At 47.1% G+C, this 15,000-nt stretch overlaps 2 protein-coding genes across 2 annotated transcripts in view; both read right to left on the bottom strand.

Moving 5' to 3' along the window:
* Positions 1-6,836: 6,836 nt before the first annotated feature.
* Positions 6,837-8,099, bottom strand: LOC118938096 (golgin subfamily A member 6-like protein 6). Its single transcript, XM_036939771.1, has 2 exons — positions 8,094-8,099; positions 6,837-7,528 (listed from the first exon to the last, which is right to left on the bottom strand). Exons 1-2 carry the CDS (start codon positions 8,097-8,099, stop codon positions 7,193-7,195), a joined length of 342 nt encoding a protein of 113 aa, XP_036795666.1. The 3' UTR covers positions 6,837-7,192.
* A 4,286-nt stretch (positions 8,100-12,385) lies between these two features.
* The window catches only part of LOC110538765 (extracellular serine/threonine protein kinase FAM20C-like), a 77,695-nt gene continuing 75,080 nt past the window's right edge, over positions 12,386-15,000 (bottom strand). The window contains exon 10 of the mRNA XM_036941590.1: positions 12,386-15,000. This exon is cut by the window's right edge and continues 1,425 nt beyond it. The gene's annotated coding sequence lies outside the window, so the exon portion shown is untranslated.

Here is a 15,000-nt window from a genome sequence, read left to right as displayed (position 1 = left end):
TCTCTGTCCATCTCTCCCTCTCTTCTTTTCTTTCTCTCTCGCTTTCACTCATCCTGTCTTTATTTCCCCTGCCATGCGAGAGCAACACAGCTCGTTGCGGCTAAACAGCACAGACCTGCTCGAGCATATCTCGGTCATTCCGCAGCGGTACTGTTGTTGTGCAACAGAGATATTTTCATTCAGTGCGGAAACGTCGTCTTTCTCCCCCTCCTCCTCCTCCGCTGAATATATCTTGAGCTGGGTAATTATAGCGGCACGGGAAGATGCACACACACAAACACACACACACACACATACACACACACACACACACACACACACACACACACACACACACACACAAAGGGGTTCAAGGGCGATTGATTTTGAGTTTAATTTCTCTCTGGCGCTCTCGACGTGAAAGGACGCGCCTCTGTCTGACCTTGACGACAGACAGTGATTTTGTCTCCGTCTGCGACCGTCGTAATAGCCTGGTTCTTGTGTCACAAGAAATATTATTAATTTTTTACGTACTTCACTTTAATAATTTGTTTATATCTTACCCCCTTTTTCTCCCCAATTTCAATATTGTCTCATCGCTGCAACTCCCCAACGTGCTCGGGAGGCGAAGGCCGAGTCAATGCGTCCTCCGAAACATGACCCGCCAAACCACGCTTCTTAACACCCGCCCGCTTAACCCGGAAGCCAGCCTCACCAATGTGTCGTAGGAAACCCCATTCCATTCACCTGATGACCGAGGTCAGCCTGCAAGCCCCCGGCCTGCCACAAGGAGTCGCTAGAGCACGATTTGCCAAGTAAAGTCCCCCCCCGGCCAAACCCTCCTCTAACCGCCCCATGGGACTCCTGATCACAGCCATTTGTGATACAGCCCAGTAACCTGGGTCTGTAGTGACACCTCTAGCACTGCCTTAGACCACTGTGCCGCTCGGGAGGCCCCAATATTTGGTCTATTTTCTATTAATAATTTCTATTTGTTTTCTTGAATGTGTTGTTGTATACATTCTATACTACAAATTCTATACTACAAATCACCTTGCCATATTGGCAGCTCTTATCCAGAGCCACTTACAATAGTGACTAAATACATGTTGATACTTTTGATTCATACTGGTCCCCCATGGGAATCAAACCCTGGTGATACAAGCACCACGCACTACCAACTGAGCTACACGAGACAGGAAATGCTGTATGTTGTATGTTCACTTTGATAGGCCTGTGGATCTGTGTTTAGACACAGATCCACAATGTTACACGTGGGAGAGATCTCTTTTTAAAGGGTGTATATTTAGTCTGAGAAGCAGGAGGCTATCTGACGATCCCAATTCATTATAATATGTTTCAAATAACACTTCATTCACTTTTCATAGATGTCAAACATGTTATTAATCATATGGACAGTAAGTTATCCATACTTTGCATCACTGGGGTCAGATAGGCCGCTGTGAGAATATCCTTAGCCAATATTCCCACTATATCCCACAAAATTCCCTGAATATTTCCTGAATATTCCCACAAGATGTGCATATGTGATATTAGAGATATGCAATATGAGCTGACCAGGACCCATCCGTCATCACATTGAAATATAGTGGAGATATTAAATCCAGCCTATCATTTTCTGTTGAAAGGAAAGCAGATTAAATGGGAAGACTGAATCGTCAATCAATGCATTTCCATGGGTTGCATCCCAAATAGCACTCTATTCCCTATATAGTGCACTACATTTGGCCCGTCTAGTCCGTCTAGGCCCGTCTAGTCTGCATTTCTATGGTGTTATTGTTGCTGTCAGTCTGCTTATAAGCCCCTCTCACCACCCAACCCACCAATACACTCCCCTCCACAGTACTAAATGTCAGGGGTGGAAACAAGGCTGTATATTATCATAACTCAGTGGATATTATATATATATGTGTGAGAGAGAGAGAGAGAGAGAGAGAGAGAGAGAGAGAGAGAGAGAGAGAGAGAGGGAGAGAGAGAGAGAGAGAGAGATAGAGAGAGGTAGAGAGAGAGAGAGAGAGAGAGAGAGAGAGAGAGAGAGAGAGAGAGAGAGAGAGAGAGAGAGAGAGAGAGAGAGAATGTAGTGTGTGTGTTTGCGTGTGTGTGTGAGAGAATGAGAGAGTGATTAGTGTATGTGTTCATACGTGCATGCCTGCGTGTGTAGAGATGGAGTGTTTTCAAAGGCATCTACTAAAGTGGTAGATGTAATCCTGGGCCATCCCAACTGATGTCAGCGCTGTAGCCAAAGTCACGTTTCACTCACATCCCCATTGATCAAAACAGACGTATCCTGTTGGGGATAGGATAATGTGTAACCCTAACCCTAAATCTAACCCTAGCTCCTAACCCTAACATTTAATGTCATTCTAACCCTAACACTAAACCCCCTAGAAATAGCATTTGACCTCGTGGGGACTAACAAAATGTCCCCAGTTGGTACATTTTCGTTTAATTTTTTCATTTTAACCAGATAGGCCAGTTGAGAACAAGTTCTCATTAACAACTGCGACCTGACCAAGATAAAGCAAAGCAGTGCGACACAAACAACACAGGGTTACACATGGTAACATACAGACACACACACACACACAGACACACGCATACTTGTGCACACACATACACACACACACACGCACACACACACATACAGACACATACACACATGCATACACATGCACACAGACACAGACACAGAGACACACAGACATACAGAGACACACAGACACACACACATAAAATAAACAGATGTTTCACTAATCAAGTCTAATTGTATTATTTACATCTCATTTGCTAATTGATCAGACTAGCCCAATGAAGGGGAGGTTAAATAACAGGACTATACAACTCAGAGAAGGGAGAGGGGGAGCAGGCAGGGGTCAGCGTCTTTGGTGAGAGCAACACCACCATGCACACCCTCTATGATCAGTGGATAGAGAGAGGCGTGAGTGGCTGGATATGGAGGGCAAGAAGGGGGTTTCTCTGTTACCATAGAGATGACAGGACATTGGGCTAGGTCCTAGGATACTGTTACTAGGCAGGAGAGAGCCACACACGAGACATCTGTAGACAGAGCTGAATGGGTTGAATGGTAGACCACGTCAGAGAGAAGCAATAAAAAAAACTCTCACATGTAAATATGTTTTTGAAAATGATGTTTATATTTAATGTGGGTCCACCGTCCATTGTATATTGTTATCTATAGTAAAACATGGACAAAATTACCATATTTCAACAACTGTGAAAAAAAAATGGTAGTCTGATTTGCTTTTGTGTGTTTAGCCATTTGGATTTTAAGGTCTTGGCAGTCTTGCCAAGCTGATGACTGACAAGCCAATAGTAAACAGAGTCTAGTCTATAAGTTGAGCCTAGTCTATAACAGTGGTCCACAGTAGACAGGCCTGATGCACTACCTAGTTGTAGCCTGTAGATGAAGTCAGAGTATCTTCACACAGGAACCTTTATACTGGTGCTCTGGCCTTGTCTTTCCATCCCTGTAACACTGGCTCCATCTCCTGGCCAGCTCACATGTCTCCACTCATCATTATATTCTGAAGTGGGATCAGCCTACTGCTCACATGTCTCCACTCATCATTATATTCTGAAGTGGGATCAGCCTACTGCTCACATGTCTCCACTCATCATTATATTCTGAAATGGGATCAGCCTCCTGCTCACATGTCTCCACTCATCATTATATTCTGAAATGGGATCAGCCTACTGCTCACATGTCTCCGCTCATCATTATATTCTGAAGTGGGATCAGCCTCCTGCTCACATGTCTCCACTCATCATTATATTCTGAAGTGGGATCAGCCTACTGCTCACATGTCTCCGCTCATCATTATATTCTGAAGTGGGATCAGCCTACTGCTCACATGTCTCCACTCATCATTATATTCTGAAATGGGATCAGCCTACTGCTCACATGTCTCCACTCATCATTATATTCTGAAATGGGATCAGCCTACTGCTCACATGTCTCCACTCATCATTATATTCTGAAATGGGATCAGCCTACTGCTCACATGTCTCCACTCATCATTATATTCTGAAATGGGATCAGCCTACTGCTCACATGTCTCCACTCATCATTATATTCTGAAATGGGATCAGCCTACTGCTCACATGTCTCCACTCATCATTATATTCTGAAATGGGATCAGCCTACTGCTCACATGTCTCCACTCATCATTATATTCTGAAATGGGATCAGCCTACTGCTCACATGTCTCCACTCATCATTATATTCTGAAATGGGATCAGCCTCCTGCTCACATGTCTCCACTCATCATTATATTCTGAAATGGGATCAGCCTCCTGCTCACATGTCTCAACTCATCATTATATTCTGAAATGGGATCAGCCTCCTGCTCACATGTCTCCACTCATCATTATATTCTGAAATGGGATCAGCCTCCTGCTCACATGTCTCAACTCATCATTATATTCTGAAATGGGATCAGCCTCCTGCTCACATGTCTCCACTCATCATTATATTCTGAAATGGGATCAGCCTCCTGCTCACATGTCTCCACTCATCATTATATTCTGAAATGGGATCAGCCTCCTGCTCACATGTCTCCACTCATCATCATATTCTGAAATGGGATCAGCCTACTGCATGCATGTCTCCACTCATCATTATATTCTGAAATGGGATCAGCCTACTGCTCACATGTCTCCACTCATCATTATATTCTGAAATGGGATCAGCCTACTGCTCACATGTCTCCACTCATCATTATATTCTGAAATGGGATCAGCCTACTGCATACATGTCTCCACTCATCATTATATTCTGAAATGGGATCAGCCTCCTGCTCACATGTCTCCACTCATCATCATATTCTGAAATGGGATCAGCCTACTGCATGCATGTCTCCACTCATCATTATATTCTGAAATGGGATCAGCCTACTGCTCACATGTCTCCACTCATCATTATATTCTGAAATGGGATCAGCCTACTGCTCACATGTCTCCACTCATCATTATATTCTGAAATGGGATCAGCCTACTGCTCACATGTCTCCACTCATCATTATATTCTGAAATGGGATCAGCCTACTGCTCACATGTCTCCACTCATCATTATATTCTGAAATGGGATAAGCCTACTGCTCACACGTCTCATCAAGATGTGTTTCCCAAATGGACGGTTACTCACAAGAGTGGCTTCGGTTCACTGAGGAGACTTGACCACACACACACACAAATTAGCACACACACACACAAGCACGCACGCACACATACACACACACACACACACACACACACACACACACATCATCACACACAAACATGGAATAAAGCCCACATAAGTTTGCATGTATTATTGTCATGACAACAGGTTAATACGTGTCGGCAAAAAAAAATCTCCTCACGCTCACTAGCAGTCTCCTCATGCCCACTAGCAGTCTCCTCACGCTCACTAGCAGTCTCCTCACGCTCACTAGCAGTCTCCTCACGCTCACTAGCAGTCTCCTCACGCTCACTAGCAGTCTCCTCATCCTCCCTAACAGTCTCCTCATTCTCCCAACCAGTCTCCTCAAACTCCCTAGCACTCTCCTCACGCTCCCTAGCAGTCTCCTCATCCTCCCTAGCAGGCTCCTCATTCTCCCAACCAGTCTCCTCAAACTCCCTAGCACTCTCCTCACGCTCCCTAGCAGTCTCCTCATCCTCCCTAACAGTCTCCTCATCCTCATTTCAGTTTCCTCATGCTCAATAGCAGTCTCCTCATCCTCCCTAGCAGTCTCCTCACGTTCCCTAGCAGTCTCCTCATCCTCCCTAGCAGGCTCCTCATTCTCCCAACCAGTCTCCTCAAACTCCCTAGCACTCTCATCACGCTCCCTAGCAGTCTCCTCATCCTCCCTAGAAGTCTCCTCACGCTCACTAGCAGTCTCCTCACCCTGCCTAGCAGTCTCCTCATCCTCCCTAGAAGTCTCATCCACCCTAACATTCTCCTCACCCACCTTAGCAGTCTCGTAATCCTCCCTAGAAGTCTCCTCATCCATCCTAGCAGTCTCCTCATACTCCCTAGCAGTCTCCTCATCCTCCCTAGAAGTCTTCTGATCCTCCCTAGCAGTCTGCTCATCCTCCCTAGCAGTCTCCTCACGCTCACTAGCAGTCTCCTCACACTCTCTAGCCGTCTCCTCACGCTCCCTAGCAGTCTCCTCATCCTCCCCAGCAGCCTCCTCATTCTCCCTAGCAGCCTCCTCATTCTCCCTGGCAGTCTCCTCACGCTCCCTAGCAGTCTCCTCATCCTGCATAGCAGTCTCCTCATCCTCCCTAGCAGTCTCCTCACGCTCATTAGCAGTCTCCTCATGCTCCCTAGCAGTGTCCTCATCCTCCCTAGCTGTCTCCTCATCCTCCCTAGAAGTCTCCTCATGCTCACTAGCAGTCTCCTCACGCTCCCTAGCAGTATCCTCATCCTCCATTGCAGTCTCCTCATCCTCCCTAGCAGTCTCCTCACGCTCCCTAGCAGTCTCCTCATCCTCCCTAGCAGGCTCCTCATCCTCCCAAGCAGTCTCCTCAAACTCACTAGCAGTCTCCTCACGCTCCCTAACAGTCTCCTCATACTCCCTAGCAGCCTCCTCACGCTCCCTAGCAGTCTCCTCATGCTCCCCAGCAGTCACCTCATCCTCCCTAGCAGTCTCCTCATCCTCCCTAGAAGTCTCCTCACGCTCACTAGCAGTCTCCTCACGCTCACTAGCAGTCTCCTCACTCTCCCTAGCAGTGTCCTCATCATCCCCAACAGTTTCCTCACACTCACTAGCAGTCTCTTCACCCTCCCTAGCAGTCTCCTCATCCTCCCTAGAAGTCTCCTCACGCTCCCTAGCAGTCTCCTCATCCTACGTAGCAGTCTCCTCCTCCTCCCTAGAGGTCTACTCATCCTGTCTCGCAGTCTCCTCACACTCCCTAGCAGGCTCCACATCCTACCTAGCAGCCTCCTCACCCTCCCTAGCAGTCTCCCCACACTCCCTATCAATCTCCTCATCCTCCCTATCAGTCTCATCATCTTCCCTAGCAGACTCCTTATCCTCCCTAACAGGCTCCTCACGATCCCTAACAGTCTCCTCACCATCACAGTCTCCGCGACATCCCTAGCAGCCTCCTCCTTCTCCCGAGCAGTCTCGTCATCCTCCCTAGCAGTCTCCTCATCCTCCCAAGCATTCTCCTCCTCCTCCCTAGCGGTCTACTCATCAAGTCTCGCAGTCTCCTCACACTCCCTAGCAGGGTCCACATCCTCCCTAGCAGCCTCCTCACCCTCCCTAGCAGTCTCCTCACGCTCCCTAGCAGTCTCCTCATCCTCCCAAGCAGGCTCCTCATCCTCCCAAGCAGTCTCCTCAAACTCACTAGCAGTCTCCTCACGCTCCCTAACAGTCTCCTCATCCTCCCTAGCAGTCTCCTCACGCTCCCTAGTAGTATCCTCACGCTCCCTTGCAGTTTCCTCATCCTCCCTAGCAGTCTCCTCATCCTCCCTAGAAGTCTCCTCACGCTCACTAGCAGTCTCCTCACGCTCCCTAGCAGTCTACTCATCCTCCCTGGCACTCCTCAGCCTATCTATCAGTCTCCTCATACTCATTAGCAGTCTCTTCATCCTCCCTAGCAGTCTCCTCACGCTCCCTAACAGGCTCGTCATCCTCCCTATAATGAGGAGGCTGCTAGGGAGAATGAGGAGGCTGCTAGCGAGGATGAGGATGAGTCACAGTCTCCTCAACATCCCTAGCAGCCTCCTCCTTCTCCCGAGCAGTCTCCTCATCCTCCCGAGCAGTCTCCTCATCCTCCCAAGCATTCTCCTCCTCCTCCCTAGCGGTCTACTCATCAAGTCTCGCAGTCTCCTCACACTCCCTAGCAGCCTCCTCATCCTCCCTAGCAGCCTCCTCACCCTCCCTAGCAGCCTCCTCCTTCTCCCGAGCAGTCTCCTCATCCTCCCGAGCAGTCTCCTCATCCTCCCAAACATTCTCCTCCTCCTCCCTAGCTGTCTACTCATCAAGTCTTGCAGTCTCCTCACACTCCCTAGCAGGCTCCTCATCCTCCCTAAGCAGCCTCCTCACCCTCCCTAGCAGTCTCCTAATCCTTCCTAGAAGTCTCACCCGCATTAGCAGTCTCCTAATCTTCCCTAGAAGTCTCGTCATCCACCCTAGCAGTCTTCTCATCCTCCCTAGCAGTCTCCTCATCCTCCCTAGTAGTCTCCTCATCCCCCCGAGCAGTCTCCTCATCCTCCCTTGCAGTCTCCTCACCCTCACTAGCAGTCTCCTCACGCTCTCTAGCAGTCTCCCCACGCTCCCTAGCAGTCTCCTCATCCTCCCTAGCAGTCTCCTCATTCTCCCTAGCAGTCTCCTCACGCTCCCTAGCAGTGTCCTCATCGTCCCTAGCAGTCTCCTCACACTCACTAGCAGTCTCTTCACCCTCCCTAGCAGTCTCCTCATCCTCCCTAGCCGTCTCCTCACACTCAATAGCAGTCTCTTCACCCTCACTAGCAGTCTCCTCATCCTCCCTAGAAGTCTCCTCACGCTCCCTAGCAGTCTCCTCATCCTACGTAGCAGTCTCCTCCTCCTCCCTAGAGGTCTACTCATCCTGTCTCGCAGTCTCCTCACACTCTCTAGCAGGCTCCACATCCTACCTAGCAGCCTCCTCACCCTCCCTAGCAGTCTCCCCACACTCCCTATCAATCTCCTCATCCTCCCTATCAGTCTCATCATCTTCCCTAGCAGACTCCTTATCCTCCCTAACAGGCTCCTCACGATCCCTAACAGTCTCCTCATCATCACAGTCTCCTCGACATCCCTAGCGGTCTCCTCATCCTCCTAGAAGTCTCCTCACGCTCATTAGCAGTCTCCCCACGCTCTCTAGCAGTGTCCTCATCCTCCCTAGCAGTCTCTTCACACTCCCTAGCAGTCTCTTCATCCTCCCTAGCAATCTCCTCACACTCCTTAGCATCTCTTCATCCTCGCTAGCAGTCTTCTCACCCTCCCTAGCAGACTCCTCATCCTCCCTAGCAGTCTCCTCACGCTCCCCACTAATTATCCTCCCTGGCAGTCTCGCCACACTCCCCAGCAGGCTCCTCACGCTCACTAGCAGTTTCCTCATGCTCACTAGCAGACTCCTCACGTTCCCTAGCAGTCTCCTAACACTCCCTAGCAGGCTCCTCACACTCCCTAGCAGGCTCCTCACGCTCCCTAGTAGTCTCCTCATTCTCCCTAGCAGCCTCCTCCTCCTCCCAAGCAGTCTCCTCACGCTCCCTATCAGTCTCCTCATCCTCCCTAGCAGTCTCCTCATCTTCCCTAGAAATCTCTTCATCCTCCCTAGCAGTCTCCTCACGCTCCCTAGCAGTGTCCTCATCCTCCCTATTAGTCTCCTCATCCTCCCTAGCAGTCTCCTCACGCTCCCTAGCAGTCTCCTCATCCTACTTATCAGTCTCCTCATCCTCCCTACCAGTCTCTTCACGCTCATTAGCAGTCTCCTCATGCTCCCTAGCAGTGTCCTCATCCTCCCTAACAGTCTCTTCTCACTCCCTAGTAGTTTCTTCATCCTCCCTAGCAGTCTCCTCATCCTCCTTAGCAGTCTCCTCACGCTCCCTAGCAGACTCCTCACACTCCCTAGCAGTCTCCTCGCACTCCCTAGCAGTCTCCTCATCCTCCCTAGCAGCCTCCTCACACTCCCTAGAAGTCTCCTCACGCTCCATAGCATTCTCCTCATGTTCCGTGGCAGTCTCCTCAAGGTCCCTCTTGGTCTCCTCACGCTCCCTATCAAACAAAGTCTCAAAGGGTAGCTTTGCAGTAAGTGCACACCAGAGGAGGCTGGTGGTAGGACCTATTTTAGCTCATTGTAAAGACTGGAAAGGGAGTAAATGGAACGGTATCAAACATATTGAAACCACATATTGACTCCGTTCCATTCATTCCAGCCATTGCAATGAGCCCGTCCTCCTATAGCTCCTCCCATCAGCCTACTCTGCTGCACAGATGCTAAACAGAACCAAATGCCATTCTCACTACAGGGTCCTCCTCTACTGTCTATTCATGGAAGACAATAAATTCAGATGCTTTCATATTAGGGGTCTCCACCACAGACATAGAATTACTGGAATGGACTTTCCCATTCAAGTCATTCAACTGCTGTTGTCCCAACATCCTTGACTTTCATTTGGTGATGTTGGTGTTCAGTGAAGATACACGTACATCAAGAATGGAGGGCTCATTGTGGCTTGGCTATGCTCTTTGGAGGACTTTCTTCACATGCTTGATGTCTTATGCTTACCATGGAAAACACTAGGGGTGGATGATGTGAGTTCCCCCCTCCATACAATGTAAAACACTTTGAACCTCTGGAAAAGCACTGCATAAATCCTATCCATAATTGTTTTAATTGAACCCTGGTAGAGAAAGGTGAGTTAAACTTCCTTTATAAGACTGCCATGCTGAGACTGACTGTCCTAACATGGGCACCGTACAAGTCTTTTAACTAAAACTGTTGTTTTTGGGCACCAGGCTGTAGAGCTTGGTATTAGCCGGCTGATCCTCACATTAGGGATCTGTTGTCTGTTTGCTGAACACCACAGCCGTCACTATGGTCTCACACTGTGTTGCCTAGCAACGCCAATGGGCTGTCCACCTCTTCCTGCATCCTGATCTGGCAACCCAGGGAACCTGGAGAGTGAGTTTATACAGGATACCAAGGTCACTCAGTAAACACAGATAATAAAGCACACCAAGACTAGGCCTCACAATCAAACACAGATAAATACAGGAGACTCAGGACTTGACCTCTCAATAGAATACTGTCTGTTCAGACAAGATACCAGAACCAAGGCATGTCAATAGCCACAAGACACTCATGACATCAGACATGACCTCAGACATGATATCAGACATGACATTAGATATGACATTAGACATGACATCAGACATGACCTCTGACATGACATCAGACATGACATTAGATATGACATTAGACATGACATCAGACATGACCTCTGACATGACATCAGACATGACATTAGATATGACATTAGACATGACATCAGACATAACCTCTGACATGACATCAGACATGACCTCTGACATGACATCAGACATGACATTAGATATGACATTAGACATGACATCAGACATGACATTAGATATGACATTAGATATGACATTAGATATGACATTAGACATGACATCAGACATGACATCAGATATGACATTAGACATGATATCAGACATGACATCAGACATGACATCAGAGTAGACATTCACATCATAAGTGATATCCTGTTCATGATAGGACATGATGACAATATCTAATCTTTAGGTTTCAGGACCTTGTAGAGGGCATTGATAGCGTACTACCTATTTTGTGTGATCATAGCCAGATGAGGGTTGGTGAAGGATGGTCTGCGATGGGGACAGGGAGAAATTATAGGGTGTTGATTATGCATATATGCTTCAAGCCAGTAAAATCAACCAGAAAGACTACTGCTTTTCTCCTTCTAGTGGCCAAATGCATTATCATCCTAAACCCTCTATTGAACCATGAGTATTGGGGTTGTGCCATTGCACAACAGCTGCTGTTGCTGAAAGTACAAGTTGATCAGCCAGTGATCCAAACAGCTGTAGGTAGAGGAGCTCCAAGTTCCCGGAAGAACAAGATGATGCTGATAATACCTTTAAGGAGAGAAGCTTAGAGATTAACACTCAGCGAAAAGATTACACTGCAGTCTTCAGATTACTGTGTGACTGTGTGTGTGAGAGAGAGGGTGTGTCTGCGTGTAAGAGAGAGAGAGTGTGTGACTGTGTGTCTAAGTCTGTGTGTGTGTATGAGAGAGTGTGTGTGTGTATGAGAGTGTGTGTAAGAATGTGTCTAAGTCTTTGTGTGTGTGTGTGTGTGAGAGAGACTGTGTGTAAGTGTCCTATGTGTGATTCTGCAGGAGGCTGCTGAGGTATCAGTTTAAGGGGGAAAGCTGGGTTGAGTCGCAGGGAGTCAGAGTGCAGCTGAAGACGTCAGGGGTCAGAGTGCAGCTGAAGACTTCAGGGGTCAGGATACTTCACATATAATACTCATTCAGTACCTCCAGACGGTCTGTGTGGATGGCTGGCAGCATATTCACAACCGACCTCCCTCTCTCTCTTTATTCAGGCCAAGCATTGATCCTCTAGCCAGATGTTGAAATATCTCTTTAATTCTTATTTCATATTCTAACCCCCTTCCAAGGATAGATACACATACACTCATGCACACACACACTCAAACACAAACACTCATGCACTCAGACTGACGGATGCAAACACACACACGCACGCACGCACGCACGCACGCACACACACACACACACACACACACACACACACACACACACACACACACACACACACACACACACACACACACACACACACTCTTTGTTGTAATTTTTTTATTGCACACCTTTATCATTTAGCTAACAGATGTTCACAGCAACAATGCAATAGGAGAAAACAGAGCAGAAGCGTATCGCTGCGGCACTGCAGCCTCTTAGGTCTTCCAATATATTTATAGATATTTACACTGACAATATGAAAATCGCAAGTACAACGCCCAGGGCTGAGTTAACCCTTTAACTGCTGCTGTATGAAGGGAGGAGAAGGCTGAGTTGGTAGAGCAACTCCAGGGTTGTGGGTTCGATTCCCACGGAGGACCAGTACAAAAATGTATGCACTCACTACTGTAAGTCACTCTGGATAAGAGCGTCTGCTAAATGACTCAAACGTAAATGTATAATGTTAACTCTTTCAACTTAGTCTGAGGATCCAGGTCACACAGGCTGTAGTGTGACCTCTATGTAGTTGTAGTCCTGTTCATATGGCCACCTGAAACATTCAGTATACCCAACATTCCACAGGCACCAGGTTAGCCATACGTAGCCAGATTCTAGGGGCTATTGGTGGAATATAGAACGCCTGTATAGAGCTCAACGCTTCCAGCAATCAAAGACACCTTTTTCAGATCATAAAATGGACAGTAAATAGTACCAAAGTATAATTAGTACCAAAACATAATTAGTACCAAAACATAATTAGTACCAAAACATAATTAGTACCAAAACATAATTAGTACCAAAACATAAAGAGAAATGTTTCAAAAAGAGAAAAACCTTATTTCCACATCCATGTTTAAATGTCATGACACGTCAATAAATCCTTTTCATTTGGAAAAGCGTTGAACAATACAACAGGAACATTGTGCGTGACTGTGTAGCCTGGATTGTAACAGAAAACTGCATTTGACATTTGTTTGGTGTTGTAATGGTAACTTTAGTTGGTATAAAAGATGAATGGCATGACAACGGGGTAGTGCATCTGACTTGTATACTGGTATACACTGTAGTCACAGTTCCAACCTATCTTTACATCCACATGGATAGAGACTAGACTATTTCTCCCAAATAATCATTTCGCTGTTACTGACGTCAACTTGAGGCTGCGTGAAGTGTGAACAAAACTGGTGAGATATTGTTGGTAATAAAATAATCTCACGTGGGGATAAAGCAAAGAGATCATGTATTTTGGGGGAAAAACAGCAAAAATCTCTCATTTGTTGATATGCAGATACATGGGGATTTTTACCAAGACCTCGAAGGCCTATTAAATGAATAGTGTCAGATTGATATTCTCTCATGGCAGTATTTACATAGTCCTGTATTATTATTATATGTATGAATCCCAAATCGCACCCTATTCCATATATAGTGCACTACTTTTGACCAGAGCCCTATGGAGTTAGGATGTCATTTGGGAGGTACCCTTTGTATCCACATCCTGTAAGCCAGGACTGCCATGCCAGCTGAGACCAGAACAGATAGGCTCAGCTAACGTGAGATCTCTGAGACCAGAACAAGTAGGCTCAGCTAACGTGAGATCTCTGAGACCAGAACAGATAGGCTCAGCTAACGTGAGATCTCTGAGACCAGAACAGATAGGCTCAGCTAACGTGAGATCTCTGAGACCAGAACAGATAGGCTCAGCTAACGTGAGATCTCTGAGACCAGAACAGATAGGCTCAGCTAACGTGAGATCTCTGAGACCAGAACAGATAGGCTCAGCTAACGTGAGATCTCTGAGACCAGAACAGGTAGGCTCAGCTAACGTGAGATCTCTGAGACCAGAACAGATAGGCTCAGCTAACGTGAGATCTCTGAGACCAGAACAGATAGGCTCAGCTAACGTGAGATCTCTGAGACCAGAACAGATAGGCTCAGCTAACGTGAGATCTCTGAGACCAGAACAGATAGGCTCAGCTAACGTGAGATCTCTGAGACCAGAACAGATAGGCTCAGCTAACGTGAGATCTCTGAGACCAGAACAGGTAGGCTCAGCTAACGTGAGATCTCTGAGACCAGAACAGATAGGCTCAGCTAACGTGAGATCTCTGAGACCAGAACAGATAGGCTCAGCTAACGTGAGATCTCTGAGACCAGAACAGATAGGCTCAGCTAAAGTGAGATCTCTGAGACCAGAACAGATAGGCTCAGCTAACGTGAGATCTCTGAGACCAGAACAGATAGGCTCAGCTAACGTGAGATCTCTGAGACCAGAACAGGTAGGCTCAGCTAACGTGAGATCTCTGAGACCAGAACAGGTAGGCTCAGCTAACGTGAGATCTCTGAGACCAGAACAGATAGGCTCAGCTAACGTGAGATCTCTGAGACCAGAAGAGACCAGAGATCTAAGCAAAAACAAACGTTTCAGCCATGTCGGTCACACTGTCATCATCTATCACAACTTCCTGTAAAGGCTATTCTCATGTCCTTGAAAAACATGTCCTAGTAAACCACGCAGCATGTTTTCATTCCAGCCATTCCAGCAAAGCATTGATTTAGAAGTTCCTCAGTCAAAAATGCAGAATTTCTGAATAAATGGGGCAGCAATTATCTTAAGTGCCAACCATGAACGAGTGACACATTTTGATGGAAGGCTTTGATGAAAAGAAATGGAAAGATTGAATGATATCTAATATTAATGGACGAGGGCAAGGGCA

This window comes from Oncorhynchus mykiss, chromosome 13, assembly GCF_013265735.2.
Source record: "Oncorhynchus mykiss isolate Arlee chromosome 13, USDA_OmykA_1.1, whole genome shotgun sequence".
NCBI classification, from domain to species: domain Eukaryota; kingdom Metazoa; phylum Chordata; class Actinopteri; order Salmoniformes; family Salmonidae; genus Oncorhynchus; species Oncorhynchus mykiss.
This window is presented reverse-complemented; position numbering and strand designations above follow the sequence as displayed.